The sequence below is a fragment of the Cetorhinus maximus genome, chromosome 5 (genome assembly GCF_964194155.1).
Source record: "Cetorhinus maximus chromosome 5, sCetMax3.hap1.1, whole genome shotgun sequence".
Lineage (NCBI taxonomy): Eukaryota > Metazoa > Chordata > Chondrichthyes > Lamniformes > Cetorhinidae > Cetorhinus > Cetorhinus maximus.
Window position 1 is genome coordinate 79,632,593 of NC_135883.1, and position 27,122 is coordinate 79,659,714.

Sequence of the window (27,122 nt, forward strand, 5' to 3'; positions counted from 1 at the left end):
TTCCTCCCGAACAGAGAAGACCGGTTTCTGGGAGAGTTTTGATTATCTTCTAGCTGCTTCTCAGCAGCAGCTTTTCCTTTTTTTGTGAACTTATGTGAGAAATGATAGAAGCTGCAACTTGACGCCTGAATGAGTTTCTATTTGACTTTCTCTCCCTTCTCAACTCTCGTCCCCCATGGCAACCTGAAGTCACATGGACATTTCTCCAAATTGAGGTCTTTACCAGGGATTCACCACCCTTCCTTTCTTCCCCCCCCCCCTCTCCCCACTCTCTCCACCTTTCAGAATTATGTTTTAATTTGAGTTGAAGCAGTGGCTCCCAAACTGTGATTCATGAACCCCTAAAAGATTTCAGGGAGTTAGCGGGAAAAATACCATAATGGCGGAAGCAGAAGTGCTTGTATGCCAAAATTACTGGAAAATGACAGCTGTCAGTTTGGCACCCACCAAATGACTAGGGCCTGGGCTCTCAGGTGGTAGCAGTGGGTGGGCGGCTCTCATTGGCCAAGCAGCTTGTCATTCAGGATGGTCAATGTCAAATGGTATGTAGACCACCCCAATTGACAGGCTGCTTGGCCAATGGTTGCTGTTGTTCTGACAACAGCAATCATTGGCCCTGGAGAATGCGACTTTTCTTGCACCTCGTGACTGGACTTGAAGATGGAGAGTTGTTGTTGTTCGGGTGTGCTGTGTCTTCTGCTTGGAGTGAAGCTTTTAGGTAAGTACCTGCATTTTAATTTAACTCCCCAGCTGCCTAGGGAGCTTCCCCTCCCAACCTCTTCTGAGTCTTGAAGCCATTCCCCAGTCCAGTCCCTCGATAATGGACCTGTGGCCCAGGCCTCTTCTCTTCTCTGAGTCCTACTCCAATCTCTCAATGGCTACCCCTATCCCTCGATGCATCAGCAGCAGAGGCTGGGTTGTTAAGTATATTCAAGGCTGAGATAGACAGATTTTTAATCAGTTATGGAATCAAGGGCTATGGGGAAAAGGCAAGAAAGTGAAGTTGAGAATTATCAGATCAGCCATGATCTCATTGAATGGCGGAGCAGACTTAATGGGCCGAATGGCCTACTTCTCTTACGTCTTATGGTCGAAGGTCTGGGGGAGGACTTTTGCTCATCAGAATGGGAGGCTGCTGCTTCTCTTGCTGCTAGAAAATCAAAGATGCCTTTATTGCATCTTTATAGACATGTGCCCTCATGCCCAATATTAAAGACTCCATTTGGCCATGACTGGTGACATAATCTGGCTAGAATGGAAATGATTGGGACATTCCCTCATCAACCTGGAGTCTAGCAGTTCTGTAGGCAACTAGGTTTGATTTTGTGCATTTAATTTATATTAGGTAGTTATCTTTCACTTATTGCATTTTGCTAAATAATGAAATAATAGTGTAATTATTAATAATGTACAATAAAGTGTCATATGAAAAACAAATTTTATATTCCCAAGATCACTGCTTTAATAATTTATACTCGGGTAAGGGAGAAAATCCCTAGAAATTATTTATTTTTAGGAGGGGGTTTGTGAAATTTAGCATTTTCATGAAAGAGATTCGCAGGATGTTAATGTTTGGGAACCACTGAGTTGGAGGGTGCTTTTAAAACCTGACTGGCTTGCAAAGTTCAGCATTCATGACAGTAGAATAATTGCCAAAGTGTTTAACTGTTATTTCTCTGAGAAATACTGGAATTGGAGTGAACAGTTTTTTAAAAAAGATCAGTACGCATTCACTTTTATGTGACAAGAGGATCGATTAGAGTATGAAAGCTCAAGGTGGATAAGGTTCCTGACCCTGATGACTTTCTAGGTTTCAGAACAAATTGGCTGAGACAATTGTGAGTACTCTTGCAGATATTTTTCAGTCCTTTGGATTTAAATACCAGAGGGTTAGAAAATGGTAAATGTTGTCCCCATCTTCAAAATGGGGGACTGGGGTGGTGGTGTGGGGGGAGGGGGGCAGTAAATAATCAAACTAGACCTGTAAGACTTAATCTCAAAGTTCAGAAAGTCTTTTAAAGTTTTGTAAAGGAGAATACGAGGAATGATCTTGAGAAGCACAAGCATTTTTTAAAATTAATTCATTGGATGTTGCTGACAAGGCTAGAGTCTGTTGCCTAGCCCTAACTGCCCCTGAGAAGGTGGGGGTGAGCGGCCGCCTTGAACCACTGTAATCCATGTAGTGAAGTTACAACCACAGGGAATTCTATGACCAGCAGTACCAATAAAGGAATGGTGATATATTTCCAAGTCAGGATGGTGTGTGGCTTGGAGGGGAACTTGCAAGTATTTTTTAATTCTTTCATGGGATGTGGACATCACTAGCTAGGCTAGCATTTCTTGCCCATCTCTAAATTGCCCTTGAGGTGGGAGTGAGTCGCCTTCTTGAACAGCTGCAGTCCATGTGTTGTAGGTACACCCACAGTGCTGTTGGAAAGGGAGTCCCAGGATTTTGAACCAGCAACAGTGAAGGAATGGCGATATAGTTCTAAGTCAGGATAGTGAGTGCCTTACGGGGCACCTTCCAGGTGCTGGTGTTCCCGTGCATCTGCTGCCCTTGTCTTTCGAGGTGGTAGAAGTCACGGGTTTGGAGGGCGCTGTCAAAAGAACTTTGGTGAGTTGCTGCAGTGCATCTTGTAGATGGTACACACTGCTGCTGCTGTAAAAAGTGGTGGAGCAAGTGAATGTTTAAGGTGGCAGATGGGGTGCCTATCAAGCGGGCTGCTTTATCCTGGTTGGTGTCAAGCTTCTTGAGTGTTGTTTGGGCTGCATTCATCCAGACAAGTGGGAGGGTATTCCATCACACTCCTGACTTGTGCCTTGTAGATAGTGGACAGGCTTTGGGGAGTTAGGAGGTGAGTCAATCACTACAGAATTCCCAGCCTATAAACTGCTCTTGTAACCACGGTATTTATATGGCTGGTCCTACTCAGTTTCTGGTCAATGGTAACCACTCCCCCCCCCCCCCCGCCCCCGGATGTTGATAGTGGGAGATCCAGCAATATAATCCCATTGAATATCAAGGGAAGATGGTTGGATTCTCTCTTGTTGGCAATAATCATTGCCTGACGCTAGTGTGGCACGAATATTACTTGCCACTTATCAGCCCAAGCCTGGATATTGTCTAGGTCCTGCTGCATATGGACTCAGACTGCTTCAGTATCTGAGGAGTCATGAATAATAATGAACATTGTGCAATCATCAGCAAATATCCCCACTTTTGATATTATGATGGAGGGAAGGTCATTAATGAAGCACCTCAAAATGTTTGGGTCTAGGACACTGCCCTGAGGAACTCTTGTAGCAATGTCCTGGGACTGAGATGATTGACCTCCAACAACCACAACCATCTTCCTTAGTGCTAAGTATGACTCCAGCCAGTGGAGAATTTTACCCTAATTCCCATTGTCTACAACAAAAACAACTCATACGGACTCAAAAAGTTAACTCCGACTTTCTCTCCAAAGATGCTGTCAGGCCTGCTGAGTATTTCCAGCATTTTTTGTTTTTGTTTCAGATTTCCAGCACCCACTGTATTTTGCCTTTATCCCATTGTCTCCAGTTTTGCTATGGCTCCTTTTTGCCATTCTTGGTCAAATGTTGCCTTGATGTCAAGGGCAGTCACTCTTACCTCACCTCTGGAGTTCAACTCTTTTGTCCATGTTTGGGCCAGTGCTGTAATGAGGTCAGGAACTGGTGGAATCCACGCTCAGCGTCAGTGAGCAGGTTATTGCTGAGTACATGCCACTCAATAGCACTGCTGACGACCTCTTCCATCACTTGCTGATGATTAAGAGTAGACTGAGACAGTAATTGACTGGGTTGGATTTTTCCTGCTTTTTGTGGACAGGCGTACCTGGGCATTTTTCCACATTGCCAGATAGATGCCAGTGTTGTAGCTGTACTGGAACAGCTTGGTTAGCGGTGCAGCTAGTTCTGGAGCACAAGCCTTCAGTACTTTTGCTGGAATATTGTCGGGGCCCACAGCCTTTGCAGTATGCAGTGTCTTCAGCAGTGTTATCAAGTGGCATGTACTCAGCAATAACCTGCTCACCGACGCTGAGCGTGGACTCTGCCAGGGCCACTCAGTTCCTGACCTATTACAGCATTGATCCAAACGTGGACAAAAGAGTTGAACTGGAGTGAATCAAATTGGCTGAAGACTGACATCTGTGATGCTGGGGAGCTCAGGAGGAGGCCAAGATGGATCATCCACTTGGCACTTCTAGCTGAAGGTGGTTGCAAATGCTTCAGCTGCAGTGCTGGGCTCCCCCATCATTGAGGATGGGAATATTTGTGGAGCCTCCACCAGTTGTTTAATTGTCCACCACTGTTAATGACTGAATCTGGCAGTACTGCAGAACTTGGATCTGACCCATTGTTTGTGGGATAGTTTAGTTCTGTTTATGCATGCTGCTCACGCTGTTTGGCATGCAAATATTCCTGTGTTGAAGTTCCACAAGGTTGACTCCTCATTTATAGGTATGCCTGGTACTGCACCTGGCATGCCCTTCTGCCCTCTTCATTGAGCTAAAGGCGACCCTCCAGCTTGATGATAATGGTAGAGTGGGGGATTTGCTGGCCATGAGATTACAGATTGTGGTTGAAATCAATTCTTCTGCTGCTGATGGCCCACAGCGCCTCATGGATGCCCAGTTTTGAGTTGCTAGATTTGTTCGAAATCTATCCCATTTAGCAGGATGCTAGTGTCACCCAACATGTCTCAGGGTATCCTCAATGTGAAGATGGGACTTCATCTCTGCAAAGACTGTATGATGGTCACTCCTACCAATTCTGTTATGGACAGATGCATCTGCAGCACGTAGATTGGTGAGGACAAGATCAAGTAGGTTTTTTCTCTCTTGACTCCCTCAGCACCTGCCGCAGTCTAGAATCTATGTCCGTCAGGACTCGATCAGCTCAGTCTGTAGTGGTGCTACCAAGCCACTCTTGGTGATGGACATTGAAGTCCCCCACCCAGAGTACCTTCTGTCCCCTTGCCACCCTCAGTGCTTCTTCCAAGTGGCGTTCAACATGGAGGAGCACTGATGCATCAGCTGAGAGTGGGGTGGGGGAGGGGGTGGAGAGCTGGCAGCATTAGGTGGTAATCAGAAGGAGGTTTCCTTGCCCATGTTTGACCTAATGCTGTGAGACTTCATGGGGTCCACAGTCAATGTTGAGGACTCCCAGAGCAACTCCCTCCTGACTGTATACCACTGTGCCGCAACCTCTGGTGGGTCTGTATTGCCAGTGGGATAGGACATATCTAGGGATGGTGATAGTGGTGTCTGGGACATAGTCACACTCACAGAATCACATCTTACAGACAATGTCAGGCTGTTGCTTGACTAGTCTGTGGGACAGATCTCCCAATTTTGGCACTAGCCCCCAGATGTTAAGGAGCACATTACAGGGTCAATGGGACTGGGTTTGCCATTATTGTTTCTGGTGCCCAGGTGCGTGGTGGCCTGTCTGATTTCATTCTTTATTGACTTGTCTGATACAACTGCCTGGCTTGGTTAAGAGTCAACCACGTAGTTGAGTCTGTAACCACTAGACCACTTTTTGACAGCAGATTTCTTTCTCCAAAGGACATTAGTGAACAGATGGGCTTTTATGACCATTCACATTGGTTTCATGGTCACCATTACTGAGATTAGCTTTTAATTGCAGATTTATTAATCGATTTTAAATTCCACCGGTTGTCATGGTGGGATTTGAACCTGTGACCCAGAGCATTAGCCTGGACCTCTGGATTACTACTCCAGTGACATTGCCACAATGGCACTCTTCTGCCTGCCCTAGGTGGTGGTGTTCCCATGCACTTGCTTTTCTCGGCCTTCCAGATGGTCGAGGTCATGGTTTGGAAGGTGCTGTTGAGGAACCTTGGAGAGTGCTGCAGTGCATCTTGTATATGATGCACATTGCTACCATTGTGTCTGGGTGGTGGAGGGAATTAACATTTAAGGTGGTGGATGCAGTGCAAGTCAAATAGGCTGCTTTGTCCCAGAATGTGTCAAACTTCATGAATGTTGGAGCCACACTCATACAGGCAAATGAAACGTGTTCCATCACACTCCTGTCTTGTGCCTTGTTGATGGTGGGCTGGCTTTGAGGAGTCAGGAGTTGAGTTACTCACCACAGAATTCTCAGTTTCTGACCTGCTCTTGTAGCCACAGTATTTATATGGTTGTCAGTTTGATACCAAGGATCTTGGTAGGGCATTCAATGATGGTAATTCCATTGAATGTCAAGGGAAGATGGCTAGATTCTCTTTTGTTGTAGATGGTCATTGCCTGGCACTTGTGTGACACAAATGTTACTTGCCACTTACCAGCACAAGCCTGAATGTTGTCCAGGTCTTAAGCAGTGCCTGCTATATTATGAGTTGCAAATAGAACTGAACACTGCAATCATCAACAAACACTCCTATTTCAGACCTTATGACAGAGGGAGTGTCATTGATGAAGTAGCTGAAGATGGTTGGGCCAAGAGCTCTGCCCTCAGGAACTCCTGCAGCAATATTCTGGGTTTGAGTTGATTGGCTTCCAACAATCATAAACATCTTGCTTTGTGCTAGGTATGACTCCAACCAGTAGATAACTTCACCCCCCGGGGCCCCCGATTCCCTTTGACTTCAATTTTACCAGGGCTCCTTGTTGCCACATTCGATCAAATGCTGCCTTGATGTCAAAGACAGTCACACTCGTATCACCTCTGAAATTCAGCCCTTTTGTCCATGCCTGGTCCAAGGCCTGGAACAGCCTGGTCCTGGTGGAATTAAAAGTGAGTGTGAGTGAGCAGGTTATTGGTGAGTAAGTACTGCTTGATAGCACTGTTGACGACACCTTCCCATCACTTTGGTGGCTTGTTGGGCCATTTCAAAGACAAGCGTCATATTGCTCCGAGTCTATAATTATGGACCAAAGGGAGTCAGGACAGCAGAATTCCTTCTCTAAAGGACCTTTGTAAATCAGAAGTTTCTTTACAACAGTCCAGTAGTTTCCTGGTCACATACTGATGCTTTTTAATTCCAGAATTGTTTACTTAATTGAATTTAAATTCCCCAGCCATCATTGTGGGGATTTGAACATGTCTCTGGATCATCAGCCCAGGCCTCTGAATTGTTAGTCCATTAATGTAACCACAATATTACCATAACCACAATATTACCATAACCCCAATTTGAGGCAATGAACCTGGTTTTAGGAATGGGAGATCATGCTTAATTACCATGAAGGGTAGAGAGTGAATGCTGTTAATCTGGATTTCAAGAAGACGTTACCATTGTCCCACATAATAAAAAAGAAAGACTTGCATTTCTATAGCACCTTTCATGACCCCAGGACATCCCAAGCACCTTTATAGTTCAAGGAGTCCCTTTGAAAGTGTAGTCACTGTTGTAATGCAGGAAACGCAGCAGCCAACCTAGGCAGGGCAAGCTCCCATAAGCAGCAATGTGATGACCAGGTAATCTGTTTGTAGTGATGAATATTGCGTAGGGTGCTAGGGATAACTCTCCTGCTCCTCTTCAAAATAGTACCATGGATCTTTTACAGCCACCTGTTTAACAGACAGGAAAGTCAGCCTAGATTTTTATGCTCAAGTCTCTAGAGTGGGATTTGAACCCACAACCTTTTGACTCAGAGGTGAGGGTGCTACCAACTGAGCTATGGCTGACACTACATAATAGGCTACTCTGTAAGGCCCTAGCCCATGGGATTGATAAGAATGTATTAAAATGGAATCGCAATTGGTTGATATACAACAAATAGTATATGAGCAACTAGCAGGTTGGTAGTCAGTTATCAGTGGGCTGCCGCAAGCTTCAGTATTGAAGCTACTGTTCATAGTTTAGATTTTATAAATGATTTTGAGGAAGCAGTTGTGTCCAGATTTGCAGATGACACCGAATTGGGAGCAGTGATGACTGATTGATATCAATGTGCACAAATCCAATAGCTTTTGACCATCTTGGATTAGGAGCGGGAAAATATCACTATAATACAGAAAAGTGTAAGGTTTTGAAATTTGGCAGAGAGAATGATGATATGGATTATGTGCTCATTTATTTTCTCCTGCCTTTGGTAGTAGTCCTATGTAAGACAACTAAAGGATTTGGAGAATCTAAGATACTGCTTCATTCAAGAAAATGTTAACTCTCAACAATGTAGATCTGTCCAACATTGCTGCTTGATTTACACACACCAGACCAATAAGCTGAGTGCTTCACCCTCTCAGCAACAATTTGTCTGAAAACTAGCATCATTTAATGGTCATAGGGCTGAAGGCAGGAGTGGTCTTTGTGGTGCTGCACAGAAGAGGCTTGAGAAGCAACACTCCACTGTCAAAAAGGAAAGAATTATTAGGCGATAAGTTAATGAAAAAATTAGCCGACTGATTAACATGTATGTTTTAATTTTGAAATCAAATAGCTCACATATTACCACAAACCACTTATTCTGGGATGTTTGCTCTATTTCTAGGTGGAAAAAATAATCTGTACATTGAGGCCTGCCTTAAAACTTCGACTGCGATTTGTGACTCACATAAGTAAAGTGGAACCAGCAGCTCAAGTACAACCATCAAGCAGTGCCTCTCCAGCCAACCCCTCCAGCCAGGTGTCCACTGGTGTTGCCCTACCAGTAACACAATAAGAGAGTTTGGGCAGCCTTTTATGTCAGGAGTTCTGTGATGTAAAAATTGTGTACCTAAAACAGATTCCTACTTAAAGGCTGCTTTTTAATCTTGTACGTACTTCCCATTGAATAGTATAAGTAATGCTAGTGGAGAAAGGTTGTTAAATGCCAACAATGTGCTGCGGTTGCTCTCTTGTTCTTTAATGATGGTCAGAATGGCTCTGAGTGCTACTTCAGTAAAAATGAACTGTGCAGTGAACCCACTTAGCCCTACTGATTTGGAACATTGTAATTCACACAATGAAGCAATCCTAGTAGGAAATGCAAAATGTTATAGTTTTCTTTCTGTTAGTGATGCCTCTCATTGTTTTTCTCCACACCATGCAAATACATGTTTTATTTAAGTTGAAGACAGCTTTTACTGTTTCATTCTGCAAGTTTTATTGCAAATAGTTTGTAAATTTTGCTCTCAAACTGTATTATTCAGTGTTTTTGACTAAAGTCATATAAGAAATAACCTAATTCTCAAAAGAACTCAACTGAAGTAAATGTGTACCTCTTTTGAAATGATCCAACAAGTTTTAAATTGTTAATTATACATTTTCAACAGCAAAATATCAATCTTGATTGTGTGAGCTACTTTTCAAAGAGTTTGTATCTTCTGTTATCACCCTTATTTCTCAAAGGACAGTCCTGTTCTCCATATTTTTAAACTCTGGATTCTTGAAATTCTGATTGGTGAATTATGACTCAAATGGTGCTGTAAACTGATTTTCAAATGGCTAGCATACTTGCCGCTTTTCAATACATCTTTGAGCGGAATAGCAGTTCTAACACATATCGGAGTGGTCTATCTTAGCCATGTATTTTTATTTTTGCTTCTCCTGTAATTATGGGATGACTTGAAATATTTGTGGATTGGCTTCCAAATGTTTATTACACTTGATACGATTGTCAATCTAATATGAGCAAAAGAAATGTATGCTTTATGAACATTGATCAGTACTGTCTAGCAATATTTAACTTTTTACAATCTGTATTTAAATTCAGATTTACTAGCCTGAAAGCAATGAAATCTTATTGTTTCATCCAGTTCATGTCTGTCTTTTTTTACTGGTAAACCACTGCAAAAATTAAATATAATTAAAGTAATTTTATAACTTGTTACTAACAGTAAACTATTTAAGTTTTGATATTCAATATATTTTATTAAAATTAGGTTAAGGTTTTGCAGATTTGCTTTGCCTAGTTAAATCTTAGCCAATTTGCATTAATTGGTCAACTTTTGTATGCAGTCTGGAGAACTTGGGTAAATTCTGCAGATATGTTTGAAACCTGAAGCGCTGAAGATGGAAAGGCCCATACCTAATTTATGTGCTTTTATCAATAAAAAATATGTAGCATATTGTAATAAATGCATCAAATTGCTTTATTAAAGGAATAAAGAACTTGCATTTATATAGTAATTTTAATGATCTTGACATCCATCTCAAAACACTTTACAACCAGTGAAGTACTTTTGAAGTGCTGTTCTAATGTAGGAAATATGACAGCCAATTTGGGCAATGTAAGCTTCCACAAACGACAGTGAAATATATAGCTAGATAATCTGTTTTAGCGATGTTAGTTGAGAGATAATTGTTAACCAGGGCACTGAGAGATCCCTGCTCTTTAATGTAATGTGAGTGATCTTTTACACCTACCTGACAGGCAGGCAGGGCCTCGGCTTCTCACCTGAAAGAAACAACTTCATGAACAATCAGACTTGTATAAATTTATTTAATCCTAAATTGGGTATTTGATAAGTTCCTAAAGCATAACTCTTAAATACAATATTTCCCTGGCCCAAGTGCTGCTGCCATGGAGTGATAATGCTTTCACATGAAAAACATATTTCAGCTCGTTTCTAACATGATCATTAATAAACAGTTCAGTTATTTTGATTAAAAGGCTTGTTTTGCAGCATTTGTACAATGGTGTATTTCTATTTCTAACATGTAGGTAGTGCGACTCCTGTAATTCCCCATAAGAAATGAACCTTTGTGTTTGAAGCTACACCATATAAGAATACACCATATAAAAAGATAATCTATCAATCTTAACTAGATTAATTCTGACAAAAATAAAACAAGACCAGCAATAACATACAATTTAATATTTTCAATCCTGACATATTGAAGATACACAGCTTTTTTTAATATTTGTTCATTGGATGTGAGCATCACAGGCAAGGCCAGCATTTATTGCCCTTGAAATGGTGGTGCTGAGCCACCTTCTTGAGTCCACGTGGTGTAAGTACACCTACAGTGCTGGAGAGTGTTCCAGGATTTTGACCCAGTGCCAGTGAAGGAATGGCAGGTTGGTGAGTGACCTGGAGAGGAACTTGCAGGTTATAATGTTCCCATGTTTTCCTTGCCGATAGTTTTTGGGTTTGGAAGGAGCCTTGGCGAGTTGCTGCAGTGCATCTTGTGTATGGTACGTGGTGGTGGTGATGGAGGGAGTGAATGCGTAAGGTAGTGAATGGGATGGCAGTTGTGGGCTACTGAGGAACTGCAGGAGTGATGTCGTGGGGTTGAGATTATTAGCCTCCAACCATCTTTTTTTGTCAAAAGCAAAATAATGCAGATGCTTGAAATCTGAAATAAAAACAAAACTAGGATATCAACTATATTGATTACGAGCCCAGAAACACTCTCACTTACCTTGACTACACCTTTCACACCCTGCTTCTTGTAAGGACTTATTTTTTGCTTATGATGTGTTTCCTCTACATTAAGACACCAAACACAGACCAGGTGACTGCTTTGCGAAACAATACCATTCAGTCCACAAACATGACGCTGAGTTTCCTGTCACTTGTTATTTCAATTCTCCACCTTGCTCCCATTCTGTCTTTTGTGTCCTTGGCTTACAATGTTCCAATGAAGCTTAGTGCAAGCTCAAAAAATGAGAGACAGCACCTCATCTTTTGACTCGGCACTCTACAGCCTTCTGGACTCAACATTTAAGTTCAACAATTTCAGATCTCTGCCTCTTTTTGTGCTTTTTTTAATTCTTTTTGCTGGTTCAGTTTTTTTTCTCTTGTTCCCTTCTAAACCCTTTACTCTGTATTCAGATGATTGCTATCCAGCAATTCATACCTCGTCCAGGCACATTTTTTGTTTCCTGTGAACAATTTTAGATCATAACCAATGTTTTCATCTTGTTCTCTGGTTTTCTTTCTTTGCTTTTTTTCTCCTCTTTTTGTTTTGCTGTGTTGATCTTGTCTTGTTTCTTCCTTTCCCTTCATGTTGCATTCAGATAGTTTTTATGTAGCCATTCACACCTCATTTGGACGCAACCTTGGTTCATTTACGAAACCCAATGCCACTCTGGCTGTTACTTTATGAAATATTTTGGTATTTAATCACTCCAGCTCAGGCCTTCCCTTTAGCTCTTCCTGCCCTTTCCTCCTCCCCATTTCCACTGGTTTAAAAACTCTTACGTTTCTATCTTTAGTATTGCTAAAAAAAGAGATGTTTAAGCTTTTCATCTTGCACTCATCAGGGCACTCGCAAGAATACCAATGCAAGGGGAAAACAATTTATACTATGTGAAGAAAGTGCCGATTGCAAGTGGCATTGCCATGGAGAATGCACCACTGGTGGTGACTGACAGTTAACTGCCAAGCATTGTTTGACATTTAAACTAGGCAGCTTGACCCTGATTGGTCAAAACATTGCCCTGAGGAATGAGCCAATGAATAGCTATCACTTATTTTGTTTAGCTGAAACAGGCACAATGTATGTACATGTTCTTTCTGACTGCAAAGAACAGGGCCCTGTGTATTAATGTATGTAGCTTCCAGTACATGCAAATGTGCCACACTGTGAGCCCAACTGACCATCTTAAATTGGCTGTCAGTGTAATTCTTTGCACATTGAGGATTATTTAGCAAATGTTGTCCAATCGCGGAATCACATCTAATGTTGGCCACTGTGTTTTGAGTACAAGACAGAAAGCGTAGCCATGTCCCTTTTTTTCAGCAATACTCAAGTTCTGCCCTACCAACATCTATTTCTATCTTTCTTCGGTTCTGATGAAAGGTCATCTCAACTTGAGACATTAGCTCTTGTTTCTCTCCACAAATGCTGTCTGTGAATATTTCCAGCAGTCTTTGTTTTTATTTCACATCTTCTGTTTCTTTGCTTTACCCATTACTTCTACATTTGAATTTTGTGCCATGAAACCTCTTGTCATTAAATCTCTCCTGCCCTCCATCCTGCCCTTTCACCCTATCACAGACCTTCCCCTTTGCTGCTCTCCCTGTGCCACCCTGCCACCTCACACCCACCACTTTCACTTGCTCAAAGCCTATTTCATTTCTAACTTCCTTTAATTCTAATGAGAGGTCGTGGACATGAAATGTTAAATTTGTTTTTCTTCCCTCAGATGCTGCCTGACCTGCTGAGTATTTGTAGAATTTCCTGTTTTTATTTCATCTTTTGTGTTAGGTATGACTCCAGCCTAGAAGAGAATTTTTACAGTCCCTAGCAGGTGGGGAAATCCATAAAATTCCCCAAGTGGCCTTCCCAATGCCCTCCTGCCCACCCCCGACCTGTGTTCAATTTTACGTGGACTGGGCGAGGTCTAGCTGCCTTCGCCCCAATTGAGGTCCTCAAATGACCAAGTATTGGCCACTTAGGAACACGTCACCCGGCCTCAATTTTGAGGCTGGCAAGAGGAGTTCGGGGGCAAGGGAGGAGCCCGACAGGTCACCCATTTCAGGCCTCGGAAGGAAGGGGAAGCACCTCGCTCAATGCACCCCTTTCCACATTGGGCACCCTGCATCCCCCAATCCCCAAGCTCTGTCCCTGTGGGTGGCCCCTACTCTGTCCTCTCCATTAGGACCCCTCACCTCCCCTCCCTGCTATGAGACCACCCCTCCATCACTGCACTTACCTTGCCCTGAACTCCAGGACTTTCAATCTGGTGGTTGCCTGTCATCCCAGTCCTTGCCACTGGCGCTGTTGCGGCCAGAGAGCTGCCGGGCAATCAGATTAGCTGGCAGCTCTCTGAGGCGGGGCTTTAGGTGGAAGTGCCATCTCCAGCCAATTACTTTTCCTCGGAGCATTAAATGGCTGTGGGGCTGCATTGTCTGCTAACTCTTAAAGTGGGGCGGAAAACCCTGCAATCTGAAAAATCTGGCTCCTGATTCTATTGATTTCCATTTTACAGCCACCCCTTAATACCATGATCTCTCAAATGCTGCCTTTACCTTGCCTCTGGAATTCACTCTTGTCTGTGGTTAGAGCAAGGCTGTGATGAAGTCTGGCACTTAACATCATAAGCAGATTATTGATTGAGTAGTGCCACGTGATAGCACTAACAATCACCCTGTGCAGCACTTTGCTTACAATTGAGAGTAGACCGATGAGGTCATTGTATTGGATTTGTCCTGCTTTTTATGGTCAAGACATACGTGGGTAATTTTTCATATTGTTGGGTAGATGCTAGTGTTGTAGCTGTACTGGAACAGCTTGGCTAGGGGGCATGGCTAGTTCTGGAGCACAAGGCTTCGGTACTACTGACAGAATGTCGTCAGGGCCCATAGTCTTTGCAGCATCCAGTTTACACAACCTTTTCTTGATATCACATGGAGTGAATCAGATTGACTGAAGACTAGCATTTGTGCTATGGATACCTCATGAAGTGGCCGAGATGGATCATCCACTCGGTACTCCCATGGCTGCAAATGCTTCAGCCTTGCCTTTGCACAGATGCGGTGGGCTCCCCCATCATTAAGAATGGGGATGATAATGGAGCTTCTCACATTAGTTTTTAATTGCCTACCACCATTCACAACTGAATGTGGCAGGACTGCAGATCTTTGAGCTCATCTGTTAATTGTGGCATTGCTTAGTTATGTCTATCGCATGCTGTTTATGCTGTTTGACATGCTAGTAGTAGTATTAGTCCTGTGTTGTAGCTTCACCAGGTTGACGCCTCATTTTTAGATATGCCTGGTGCTGTTCCTGCACTTTTCATTGAACCAGGGTTGATCCCCTGGCTTGATGGTAATGTTCGTGTCAGGGATATGCTGATCATGAGTTTAGATTGCTGATGAACGACAGGGCCTCATTGTCCATTTTAGAGCCACTAGATCTGTTCTGAATTGATCCCATTTAACGCAATTAATTTTGTCCTCATAAGTTCTGTGGGGTGGTCACTCCTACCAATGTTGTCATGAACAAGTGCATCTGCAACAGGTAAATTGGTGAGGATACGGTCAAATAGATTTTTTCTCTCATTACCTGCCACAGACTCAGTCTGGGAGATATGTTCTTTAGGGCGTTGCCAGCTCAGTCAGTAGTGGTGCTACTGAGCCATTGTTGGTGATGAACATTGAAGCTCCCCCCATCTTGCTACCTTGAGTACTTCTTCAAAGTAGTCTTTAACATAGAGGAACATTGATTCATCAACTGGAAAAAGGTAGTACATGGTAATCAGCTGGATGTTTCCTTGCCTTATTTTCACCTGATGCCATGAGACTTCATAAGGTCTGGATGACTCCCAGAGCCACTCACTCCACACTGTATATCACTTTGCTGCCACCAAAGGTGGGCATTTCCTGCCAATGGGATGGGGCATACCCAGGGATAGTGATGGAAGAGTCTGGATCATATTCAGGCAATGTCCCAGTGCGTATGATTATGCCAGATAGTTGCTTGACTAGTCTGAAGAACCAATTTTGGTGTAAGTCCCCAGATGTTAATGAGGAGGGACCTGCAATTTTGACTGGGCTGGATATGGATTTGTTGTGTTCAGATTTGGTGCCTTGGTTGATGCCAGTTAGTCCATCCAGCTTTATTATAGTTTTGCGGTTTATTAGTACTATCAAATTCAATTATCAAGGAACATGAAACAAAATAGCAGAATATTTTGCAGGCACATCAATAAAAAAGGAAGGGTGTGTTAGGGATAGAACCATTAAGGGATAAACAGGTTAATACCATAAATGGTAATAGAGAGATTGCTGAAATATTAAATAACTATTTTGCTTCAGTGTTTATCAGGGAGATAAAACAGGTTGATATGAAAATGAATAATGAGATAAGAACATAGGAACATAAAAATTAGGTGCAGGAGTAGGCCATTCGGCCCCTGGAGCCTGCTCTTCCATTCAATAAGATCATGGCAGATATGATTGTGGCCTCAACTCCACTCTCCTGCCTGCCCCCATAAACCTTGACTCCCTTGTTGATAAAAAATCTAACTCAGCTTTGAATATATTCAATGACCGGCCTCCACTGTTCTGGGTTAGAGAATTCCAAAAATTAATGAACCTCTAAGAGTGAAATTTCTCCTCGTCTCTGTCTTAAATGGGAGACCCCCTTATTCTGAAACTATCTTCCCTAGTTCTATATTACCCCACAAGGGGAAATATCCTCTTATCAGATTACTACAATAGAATAGATGCTATGTAATATAACTTAAAGACAGGTATTGTAATGTAAGGTCACATGATCTTAATATCCAATAGCAGAGTAGCACAGGCTACCTCTGCTTTGAGTCTTGAGTTAGTCACTGATGAGCGAAGACAGAGTTTTATGTTGTGAGCGCACAAGTGTAGCTGCAGAGTTTAGTTTGTAAATAAACAGCACATGTTTATTCTAACAACAATCTCCGGATGTTCTCTGTCTCTGTACCAACTCAATCACTCCGAAACAATCGTGCAACTCGGATCCTTTAGCCCCAATGAACCAAGGGGACTGGATCCAACAAACTGGCGATGAAAGTAAAAGCACGGAAAAAATGATGTAAAAAGCGAGGAGAAAAAAAGGAAATCGGAAGAACCCAAATCGGGCTGTACCTCCCACGATAGATGTAAGTAAAAGAAAATTTCCTTCTGAGCGTCGAAGTAATCCCCTCAGGGTATGCTGCAATTTGGCTAAGTGGAGTCTTTCGATCCAACCTCGGATGACTGGTCTTACTATGTTGAATGTCTCGCATACTTCTTCCAGGCGAACGACGTTGTTGGGGAGGTGAAGAGGCATGCGATCTTTCTGTTCACGCGTGAGAGTAAGACATACAGACTAATTCAGAATCTGTTGACGCCCAGTGCCCTAGGCACAAAAAGTTTTGATGATTGAGTGAACCTCATAAAGAATCATTACCAGCCCAAGCCATTGGTGATGATGCAACGGCTTAAATTTAACTCAAGAAATAGAGCTGAGGGGGAAACAGTTGCTTCTTATGTGCCAAGTCTGAAGCAACTAACTGAGTATTGCGAGTTTGGTACATCTATTAATGATATGCTTAGAGATTGTTTGGTGTGCGGTATAAACCAAAACGTGATTCAGAAGAGATTACTAGCTGAATCAAATCTAGATTTTCAGAAGGCATTGGAAATTGCTCTTGCAATCGAAGGTGCAGAGCGAGACTCAGAAGCCATTTGAGCAGCGCAAAATGGTGCCGTCCTCCATTTTGAGCAGGAGCTTCAACCAAAAAAGACGTGAAAGTGCAGAACTTTGTTCCGAAGCAGGAAGCAGCCACTGCTGGCAGACAAATTATAAAGGAAAACTTAGCATCAAAAACATGGCATAATAGTAACAGAGGTGGAAACAGACAGCCCTGTAATGAAACACAGTTTTAAAAAGATTGCCATCGAAATAGACACCTCATGAGACATTGTAAAGATAGAATCAGGCAGGCTTTCAGACAAAAGCAAAAACTCAATGAGATAAAAAGTGTGAAAAGCCTGGAGTAATAAACACCGACTTTTTTCATTATATAATTTAAAGGTAGGAAGAACAGAGCCTATCTATGTAACCATGAGAGTGAACGAGAAGCCTCTCAGAATGGAGGTGGATACTGGAGCAGCCACTAGGGTGATTGGTGAGCATATGCTCAAATACCTGAATCATGGAGAGTGTAAGTTGAATTTAGAAGAAACTGAAGAAAAATTAAAAGCTTACACGGGAGAACACATACAAGTCAAGAGAATATGTAAAGTCGCAGTACACTATGGAGTTTAAGTGAGATTAATCTTGATGGTAGTAGCCGGCAAGGGACCTAGTCTCATCAGACAAAACTGGCTAAAAGAAATTAAATTGGAACGGACGGAAATCTTCCAACTGAGAACTAACGGGTTATCACAGCTATTACAGAAATATGCCTCAGTTTTCAATGAAGAACTTGGAAAAATTGAGGGGCCAGAAGCAAAAATTCATATAGATCCAGAGGCAACACCAAGTTTCATGAAGGCAAGACCAGTGCCTTATGCAATGCGGGATAAGGTAGTCACCGAACTGGACAGATTAGAAAAACTGGGATTAATACAACCAGTACAATTTTCAGAGTGGGCAGCACCGATTGTACCTGTTCTCAAACCTGACTGAAGCATTAGAATATGTGGGGACTGTAAATTAACAGTCAATAAAGTGGCAAAATTGGATAGACACGCCATACCTAAAATTGAGGATCTATACGCTAAACTGGCAGGTGGAAAGGCCTCCATGAAGTTAGATTTGAGTCATGCCTACCAACAATTGGAATTAGAGAAAGCATCCCGGACGTTTGTCACCATAAATACACATAAGGGATTGTAACAATACACCCGTTTACCATTTGGCGTATCTTCAGCTTGCGTCATACTCCTATGAGCCATGGAAAGTTTGACGTTCTTGTGATTGGACTCACTGAAAAGGAGCATTTGATGAACTTGGAAGAAGTTCTGAAATGTTTCTCGCAGGTTGGAGTGAGATTGAAAAAGGAAAAGTGCACATTCCACGCAAAAGAGGTAACTTACCTTGGTCACAAGGTAGATTCACAAGGCCGACATCCGGTTGAAGAAAAAGTGAAAGCTATTAAAGAAGTCCCAGGACCAAAGAATACATCTGAACTGAAATCATTCTTGGGGATGATCAATTACTATGGACGCTTCTTGCCTAATTTGTCGACAGAACTGGCTCCATTGTATTACTTGCTCAATAAAAACCAGAGATGGTCATGCAAACACCACAAGAAGAAGCTTTCACAAAAGTGAAAAAGTTGCTATATTCTTCTACACTTCTAGTACATTTTAATCCAAAAAAAGAGTTGACATTAACATGTGACACATCATCCTATGGAGTGGGAGCAGTCCTTTCCCATCGAATGGATGATGATTCAGAACAACCTATAGGATATGTGTGGAGAACACTCAGTACTACAGAGAAAAAGTACTCTCAAGTTGAAAAAGAAGGTTTGGCAATCATTTTCGGTGTTAAGAAGTTTCATCAATATGTATAGGGTCATCACTTTACTATCATAACAGACCACAAGCCATTATTAGAACTATTCGATGAAAACAAGGCTATGCCCCCCATAGCCTCAGTAAGAGTACAAAGATGGGCATTGATCTTAGTAGCATACGAGTATACTTTTATTCATAGACCCGGGAGTCAAATTGCAAATGCAGTTGCACTCAGCCGTTTACCTTTGCAAGTAAAAGATTCCTCAGGAATACGTCTTGTTGTTGAACTTCCTGGACTCATCACCGATATGTGCAAAACAAATTAAAGATTGGAAGAACCGACCCAGTCTTATCCAAAGTTCTTTATGGTTGGTCACAAACACGAGAGTCTGATGAAATGAAACTGTATTTCCAGAGAAGATATGAGATAACCAGCCAAGAAGGTATTTTATTGTTGGAAGCTTGAGTGATTGTTCCTCCAAAAGGACGAAAGCCATTGTTATCTGAACTTTACAGTGCACATCCTGAAATTTCCAAAATGAAGGCATTAGCACGTAGCTATATGTGGTGGCCGGGAATGGATGCAGAAATAGAAAACTCAGTGAGATGTTGCATGCAGTGTCAACAAGTACAAAAATTACCTCCAACAGTCCCTTTACACTCCTGGGAGTGGCCAGGAAGGCCACGGGTAGGAGTTCACATCGACTATGTGGGACCTTTTATGGAACAATGTTTCTCCTTATCATAGACTCTCATTCAAACGGATGGATAGATATGTAATGAGGACACCCACATCTTCAGCGACAATAGACAAGTATGACAAAGCTTCGCTATAAATGGATTACCTGAGGTGCTGGTGTCTGTTAATGGAACATTATTCACAAGTGCTGCATTTAACCGATTTACAAGCCTCAATGATATTGTTCATGTGAAAACATCTCCATACCACCCTCCTTCAAACAGACTCGCCAAGAGAGCAATTCAGACATTCAAATTGGTATGAATAAATTATCTGGAGATTTGATAGTGACTAAATTAGCACAATTTCTTTTCCATTATGGAACCACCCGTCATTCGACAGCAGGTGTCACACCTGCGGAATCGCTGATGAAGCGCCGTCTCCAATCAAGACTGAGCCTAATAATGGCAAACTTGGGGAGGACGGTAGAAAGAAGGCAGGAAAGTCAGAAAATGGGACATGATTGTCACAGTCGGGACAGGAGAGAAAGTATTTATGAAAAATTTTAGCGAAGGACCAGTACGGTTGTTCAGTGAAATAAGTGCAGTAATGGGACCTCTTTCCTACCATGTGAAAGTCGAAGGTCGAATAATAAGGAGACATGTGGATCACATACGAAATGGAGAAACCAAATATCCAGAAATGATTCCACCAGTGTTCGAGGCTGAATCAACATCTCCTATTGAAAGAACTCAACCGAGTACAAATGTATTTGAAGGGCTGACTGCACCTGAAAGAATCGAAGAAACAGATTTACAGGCACCTACTGAAGAACCAGATGCTCAGACAACCTCAGTATGGGAATTCCAAAGCAAACTTCAGAAGCTGTAGAGCTGAGACATTCTACACACATAAGGAAAGCCCCAGACAGAATGAATTTGTAAATAATTGATCTATGTAAATATCTTGATATATTGAAAAATTGTAAAATGTATTTTTCAGTAAAGGTGGAGAGATGTAGCAATCTGATATGTAATATACCTTCAAGACAAGTGTTGTAATGTAAGGTTACATGATCTTAATATCCAACAGCAGAGCAACACGGGCTACCTCTGTGAGAGAGTCTTGAGTTAGACACTGAAGAGTGAAGACAGAATTTTATGTTGTGAGCGCACAAGTGTTGCTGCGGAGTTTAGTTTGTAAATAAACTGCATGTGTTTATTCTAACAGTGATCTGGTGATGTTCTCTGTCTCTGTACCAACTCGGTCACCCCGAAATAAGTGTGCAGCCCGGATCCTTTAGCCCCAACGAACTAAGGACACTGGATCCAACACCTATCACACCCCTTCAGAATCTTGTATGTTTCAATAAGCTCACCTCTCATTCTTCTAAACTCCAGTGAGTATCGGCCCAACTGCCCAACCTTTCCTCTTATTCCCAGGAATCAACCTAGTGAGCCCTCTCTGAACTGCCTGCAATGCAAGTGTATCCCTCCTTAAATAAGGAGACCAAAACTGTATGCCGTACTCTTGGTGTGGTCTCATCAATGTCCTGTAAAGTTGTAACTCGACTTTTTATACCCCATCCCCCTTGCAAAAAAGACTAACAATCCATTTGCCTTCTTAATTGCCTGCTGTACTTTACGTTAGCTTTTTAGGATTCATGTGTAAGGACACCCAGATCCCACTGTGCTGCAGCAACCTGTAGTTTCTCTCCATTTAAATAGTATTATGCTTTTTTATTCTTCTTACCAAAACGGATAATCTCTCAATTTCCCACATTATACCTCATCTGGTAAATTTTTGCCCACTCACTTAACCTATCTACATCCCTTTGCAGACTCTTTGGATCCTTTTCACAACTTCCTACTTATCTTTGTATCATCAGCAAATTTGGCTCTTTCCCTTCACCCAATTCATAAATATAGATTGTAATTAGAGGAGTCCCCAGCATTGATCCCTGAAGAGCCCCATTAGTTACAGTTTGCCGACCTAGAAATGACCCATTTCTCCCAACTCTCTGTTCTCTGTTAATTAGCCAATCCTTTATCCATGTTAATATATATTACTCCAACACCGTGAGTTCTTGTGTAGAAATTTTGTGTGCGGCACTGTTACGAAGGTGTGCTTTTTAAAGATACAATTTCTATTTTTTTCTTTTCTGGCTGAATTTTAAAAACTGGAACTGTCTGGAGACAATGACAAAACTTTGTAGACTGCTGCGGTTTACACAACCTTGCATTCCACCAAGTGGGATGGAAAAAACATACACTCAACCCCCTGGGGGGCATGAGTAACCCCATCCCCTGTTGGTTTCACACCATCCTGAGACTCTTCAAATGTTTCTGAGATGAGATATCAAAATGCAATTACCTGTGCTGAAACAATAATTGCAGCAGACATGAACTAATAGAATTTATCTGGAATATCCGACCAGTAAGGTACTTAAAGGACACCTTACCAAGCAGAGGAGAGAGGACAAAAGTCAATGCTGTACTGAACACAGGCTGCTGAAGCTGTGTGCCCTCTCCCTCTCTCGGAAGTGTTGTGCCTGGTTTTGCAAAGTAACCATCCTGAGAAGAAAAATCTACTGAGTACCATGACCTTTTGAGGATAAAACATGGAAATCTGCTCCATACATTTACAGCCAGGAAGACAACGGAACAAAACGGCAGTAACATGGAATCACCTCATCCACACCAGCCAAGGAACAGCTAACCATATATTCCTCTGTTTTATTTTTCATGAACTGTAAAAATCCTGTAATAAGCCTTTCAACATCCTGTGGGTTACCATTGACCAGGAACTGAACTGGACAAGCCATATAAATACTGGGCTACAAGGCAGGTCAGAGGCTGGGAACCCTGCGGTAAGTAAATCACTCCCTGACTCCCCAAAATCTGTCCACCATCTACAAGGTACAAGTCAGGAGTGTGATGGAATACTCTCCACTTGTCTGGATGAGTGCAGCTCCAACAACACTCAAGAAGCTTGACACCATCCAGGATAAAGCAGCCCGCTTGATTGGCACCACATCCACGAACATTCACTCCCTCCACCACCGATGAACAGTGGCAGCAGTGTGTACCATCTACAAGATGCATTGCAGCAACTCACCAAGGCTCCTTCGACAGCATCTTCCAAACCCAAGACCGCTACCATCTAGAAGGACAAGTGCAGCAGATGCATGGAAACACCACCACCTGGAAGTTCCCCTCTAAGCCACTCACCGTCCTGATTTGGAAATATATCACCATTCCCTCACTGTTGCTGGGTCAAAATCCTGGAACTCCATCCCTAACAGCACTGAGAGTGTACCTACACCACATGGACTGCAGCGGTTCAAGAAGGCAGCTCACCACCACTTTCTCAAGGGCAACTAGAGATGGGAAATAAATTCTGGCCTAGCCAGTGATGCCCACATCCTATAAATGAATTTTAAAAATCCTCTTGCTCTGCTATCTGAACTGTATGCATATGACATATGAATGGTGGTTGCAATTTACCTAGCTTTTTTTAGTTCGGGAAATAATTTCAATCAATTTACCTTCTTTGTTTAACCTAAGAAAACCTGTCTGACTAATTCTTTACAACATAAAAGCATTACTCTTGGGACTCTTACAGAATTGGCAAAGCACATCCTCTCTAAATTCACAAAAACCCTGTTAAGGTCAAACTTGGAGTGGGAGAACAGGGGAGTAATTCACCCCCTCCACACGTGGACGTAACAGGAATCTTAACGAATGCCTCTTGGAAATACTATATTTACTGACTCCCCTTTATCCCCCTGCTTGTTATATCCTCAAAAACCTCTAATAAATTTGTCAAACACAATTTCCCTTTCACAAAACCATATTCTTTTTCATTCATTCACGGGATGTGGGCTTCGCTGGCTGGGTCAGCATTTATTGTCCATCCCCAGTTGCCCTTGAGAAAGTGGTGGTGAGCTGCCTTCTTGAACTCCTGCAGTCCATGTGGTGTAGGTACACCCACAGTGCTGTAGGGAGGGAGTTCCAGGATTTTGACCCAGTGACAGTGAAGGAACGGTGATATATTTCCATGTCAGGATGGTGAGTGACTTGGAGGGGAACTTCCAGGTGGTGGTGTTTCCATGCATCTGCTGCCCTTGTCCTTCTAGACAGTAATGGGTTTGGAAGGCGCTGTCGAAGGAGCCTCGTTAAATTCCTGCAGTACATCTTGTAGATGGTACACACTGCTGCTACTGTGCGTCAGTGGTGGAGGGAGTGAATGTTCATGAATGTGGTGCCAACTGAGCAGGCTGTTTTATCCTGGATGGTGTCAAGCTTCTTGAGTGTTGTGGGAGCTGCACTCATCCAGGCAAGTGGAGAGTATTCCATCACACTCCTGACTTGTGCCTTGTAGATTGTGGGCAGGCTTTGGGGAGTCAGGTGGTGAGTTACTCATCGCACGATTCCTAGCCTCTGACTTGCTCTTGTAGCCACAGTATTTATATGGCTAGTCCAGTTCAGTTTCTGGTCAATGGTAACCCCCACGCTGTTGATAGTGGTGGATTCAGCGATGGTAATGCCTTTGAACATCAAGGGGTGATAGTTAGATTCTCTCTTGTTGGAAATGGTCATTGCCTGACACTTGTGTGGCGCAAATGTTACTTGCCGCTTGTCAGCCCAAGCCTGGATACTGTCCAGGTCTTGCTGCATTTGGACACGGGCTGTTTCAGTATCTGAGGAGTTGCGAATGGTGCTAAACATTGTGCAATCATCAGCGAACATCACCATTTCTGACCTTACGATGGAAGGAAGGTGATTGATGAAGCAGCTGAAGATGGTTGGGCTGAGGACACTACCCTGAGGAACTCCTGCGGTGATGTCCTGGAGCTGAGATGATTGACCTCCAACCAGCACAACCATCTTCCTTTGTGCTAGGTATGACTCCAACCGGGGAGAGTTTTCCCCTTGGTTCCCATTGACTCCAGTTTTGGTGGGGCTCCTTGATGCCACATTCGGTCAAATGCGGCCTTGATGTCAAGGGAAGTCACTCTCACCTCACCTCCAGAGTTCAGCTCTTTTGTCCATGTTTGAACTAAGGCCGTAATGAGGTCAGGAGCTGAGTGGCCCTGGTGCAGCCCAAACTGGACATCAGTGAGCAAGTTATTGCTAAGCAGGTGCTGCTCGATAGCACTGTTGATGACCTCTTCCATTACTTTACTGATGATGGAGAGTAGACCAATGGGGTGGTAATTGGCCGGGTTGGATTTGTCCTTTTTGTGTATAGGACATACCTGGACAATTTTCCACATCGCCGGGCAGATACCAGTGTTGTAGCTGTACTGGAACAGCTTGGCTAAGGGCGCGGCAAGTTCTGGAGCACAGGTCTCTGGTACTATTGCCAGAATATTGTCAAGGCCCATAGCCTTTGCTCTATCCAGTGCCTTCAGCTGTTTCTTGATGTAAATTGAAGACTGGAATGAATTGACTTGGCTGAAGACTGGCATCTGTGTTGCTGGGGACCTCCAGAGAAGACCGAGGTGGATCATCCACTTGGCACTTCTGGCTGAAGATTATAGCAAATGCTTCAGCCTTGTCTTTTGCACTGATGTGCTGGGCTCTTCCATCATTGAGGATGGGGATATTTGTGGAGCCTCCTCCTCTAGTGAGTTGTTCAATTGTCCACCACCATTCACGACTGGATTTGGCAGGACTGCAGAACTTAGATTTGATCCATTGGTCGTGGAATCACTTAGCTCTGTCTATCACTCGCTGCTTATGCTGTTTGGCACGCAAGCAGTCCTGTGTTATAGCTTTACCAGGTTGACACCTTATTTTTAGGCATGCCTGGTGCTGCCACTGTCATGCCCTCCAGGACTCTTCATTGAACTAGGGTTGATTCCCTAGCTTGATGGTGGCGACTGAGTGGGGGATATGCTGGGCCATGAGGTTACAGATTGTGTTCGAGTACAATTCTGCTGCTGCTGATGGTCCACAGTGCCTCACACTTTCCCAATCTTGAGTTGCTAGATCTGTTTGAAATCTACCCCATTTAGCATGATAGTAGTGTCGCACAACAATATTGGCTCTGCTTGATTGTATTTTGCTTTTCTAAGTGTCCTGTTACTACTTCCTTAAAAATAGATTCCAGCATTTTCCCAATGACAGATGATAGACTTGCTGGCCTATAGTTTCCTGTTTTCTGTTCCATTCTTTCTTGAATGGGGTGTTAATATTTTGGTTTTCCAAGCTGCTGGGACTTTTCACAATCTGGGAATTTTGGAAGATTACAACCAAATGCATCTATTATCTCTGCAGCCACTTATCTTAAGGCACTAGGAGGCAGGCCGTCAGGTCCAGGGAGCTTGTCAGCCTTTAGTCCCATTATTTTTCCTCTTGCCTAGAGATGAGCAATGAGGTAAGTGCATTTAAAACTGAAAAAGAGGATTATTGAATAAACTAGTCAAACTCAAAGAAGCCCCTGGTCCAGATAAATTGCAGCCATGTAATTTAAAAATTCTTGGGAAGAGATATTATTAAACATATTCAATATTGAGTTCTAAAGAAAGCCCTTGACCTGAAATGCTAAGTCTATTTCTCTTTACACAGATGCTGCCAGCCCTGCTAAGTATTTCCAACATTTTCTGTTTTTATTTCAGATTTCCAGCATTCACTGTATTTTGCTTTTGCTATATTCAATAATTCATTAGAAAACACATAGTGCTGGAATTGCTTTTGAGGCCGATTGGTGGCATCCCTACCTCTGGGCTAGAAGTTCTGGTTTCAAATCCCACATCAGGACTTGACGGCCATGGATAGTGCATTGATAACATGGTCAAAAAAATTGATTATTAGCCTTTGAATCCTCTCAATATGCCTGTTGGGAGGGAGGTGGTAAGTTTGGGAGAGTTTCCTGGTCACACGTACTGCAGAAAACAGCAGCAAACCATTGCAGTACTTTACCAAGCAAAATCATGGGCCAGTTCAATGGAAGTCCATGGTTGCCAATATCCTCTTAGGGCATGCTGCCTGAAGGAAGAGGAGGCCAGAAGACTGGCAGATAGCTCATACGAACATACAAACTAAGAGCATGAGGAGGCCACTCGGCCCTTCAAGCTGCTCCACCATTCAATAAGATCACGGCTGATCTGACTGTTACCTCCTGCCTACCCCCGATAACCCTTCACCCTCTTGTTTATCAAGAATCTATCTACCTCTGCCTTGAAAACATTCAAAGACTCTGTTTCCGCTGCCTATTGAGGAAGGGGGTTCCAAAGTCTTACTATCCTCTGAGAGAAAAAATTTCTTTTCATCTCTGTCTTAAATGGGCGACCCCTTATTTTTAAACAGTGACCCCTAGTTCCAGTTTCTCCCACAAGAGGAAACACCCTCTCTACATCGACCCTGTCAAGACCCCACAGGATCTTATATGTTTCAATCAAGTCACTTCACTCTTCTAAACAGCAGTGGATACAAGCCTAGCCTGTCCAACCTTTCCTTATAAGACAACCCACCCATTCCTGGTATTAGTTTAGTAAACCTTCTCTGAACTGCTTCTAATGCATTTATATCCTTCCTTAAATGAGACCAATACTGTACACAGTATTCCAGATGTGGTCTCA

General features: G+C 42.8%; 1 protein-coding gene across 3 annotated transcripts in view; it reads left to right on the plus strand.

Moving 5' to 3' along the window:
• med23 (mediator complex subunit 23) overlaps window positions 1-10,093 on the plus strand; it is a 100,577-nt gene extending 90,484 nt beyond the window's left edge. For all 3 annotated transcript variants that reach the window (XM_078542086.1, XM_078542087.1, XM_078542088.1), the window contains one exon: window positions 8,487-10,093. In XM_078542086.1, the coding sequence (XP_078398212.1) occupies window positions 8,487-8,657 (171 nt within the window). In that variant the 3' untranslated portion in view covers window positions 8,658-10,093. The remainder of the gene's footprint in view (window positions 1-8,486) is intronic.
• The last annotated feature ends 17,029 nt before the right edge of the window (window positions 10,094-27,122 follow it).